This window comes from Austrofundulus limnaeus, unplaced genomic scaffold (genome assembly GCF_001266775.1).
Source record: "Austrofundulus limnaeus strain Quisiro unplaced genomic scaffold, Austrofundulus_limnaeus-1.0 Scaffold72, whole genome shotgun sequence".
NCBI lineage: Eukaryota > Metazoa > Chordata > Actinopteri > Cyprinodontiformes > Rivulidae > Austrofundulus > Austrofundulus limnaeus.
The window spans coordinates 792,663-793,694 of record NW_013952474.1 but is presented as its reverse complement, the minus strand read 5'-3'; the positions used below and the strand labels follow the sequence as shown (position 1 = coordinate 793,694).

Genomic DNA, 1,032 nt, shown 5'->3' with positions numbered 1-1,032 from the left:
ATGTTGAACAGTATATATCATTCAGTATATTTTTACCCGCTAATAATTACTTAATAATAACTGGGACTAAGCAACAAATGATGATTTTGTTGAACTTTTTTGTTTTTGTTTTATACTGTAATGTCTTAATGTGGTTTTCATTGTTTCTTTAAAAGGTGGGTATTTGTACATTAAATAAATAGTTGAAAAGTTTCAGATAAAAGGGATGTTAGTTTTATAAAGACAATTAATTAGTTACATACAGACTTTTTTTTAACAAATCTGTCTGTCCTATTTGCTCATACACTCTCACATTACCTTTTATTTCGGTGTGAAGTTATTATCAAAATTTACTACCGCCTGTGTTTTTCACAGCTTTTCATGCAGATTGATGCCCTCTATCCCAAAAGGTTTGGGACCTGGACAGACTACGCCAAGAAATACTGCAACGCCCATTACAGGTGACATTTTCTAAATGTCTTCATCTTTTCTAATTGTTCTAGTTTATATGCRGTGATCCTTGAAACTCCCTCAGGCATTTTCAACCCTTAAAAGCTCATCTCTGTGCTTTAAAATAACATATTTAGAAGTTTTTCTATAAAAGTAAACCCTTTATGTCTTGAAATAAATTAAGTGTACCGTGCCTGTATCAACGTTTAAATAAGTTAGACCCAAGTTAAAGGACATTTTAAAAGGTAAAGCAGCTTGAAGTTGTCTCAGATAAATCCTTAAAGTGGAGGTATTGTAATTCTGTGCCACAATCAAGTAACTTATCTTCAGTTGTAATGAAAATGCTATAAATATCAAAAGTAAATTTGATTTTGCATGATAGCCTATCTAAATGCCTTGAAATAGGCCTCTGTCTCTTAAAGAACCTCCTACCATTTCTGACACTCCGACTCCAGCAAATTTAAAAAAATGTTTTAGGGGAGGGGTGTTCTGTGGGCTTCGGACTCTGCTGCAGACTGAGCTCCAGGGAGGAGCTTTGTACAAATAGGCAGTTCTTTGTATCAGCAAGTCTTTAGGCAGATATATATACTGTATATATATACA

At 33.5% G+C, this 1,032-nt stretch overlaps 1 protein-coding gene across 2 annotated transcripts in view; it reads left to right on the top strand.

Annotated features, from left to right (window-relative positions):
* The window catches only part of zranb3 (zinc finger, RAN-binding domain containing 3), a 148,691-nt gene that overhangs the window by 12,243 nt on the left and 135,416 nt on the right, over positions 1 to 1,032 (top strand). For both annotated transcript variants that reach the window (XM_014010675.1, XM_014010674.1), the window contains exon 3: positions 355 to 440. In XM_014010675.1, the coding sequence (XP_013866129.1) occupies positions 355 to 440 (86 nt within the window). The remainder of the gene's footprint in view (positions 1 to 354; positions 441 to 1,032) is intronic.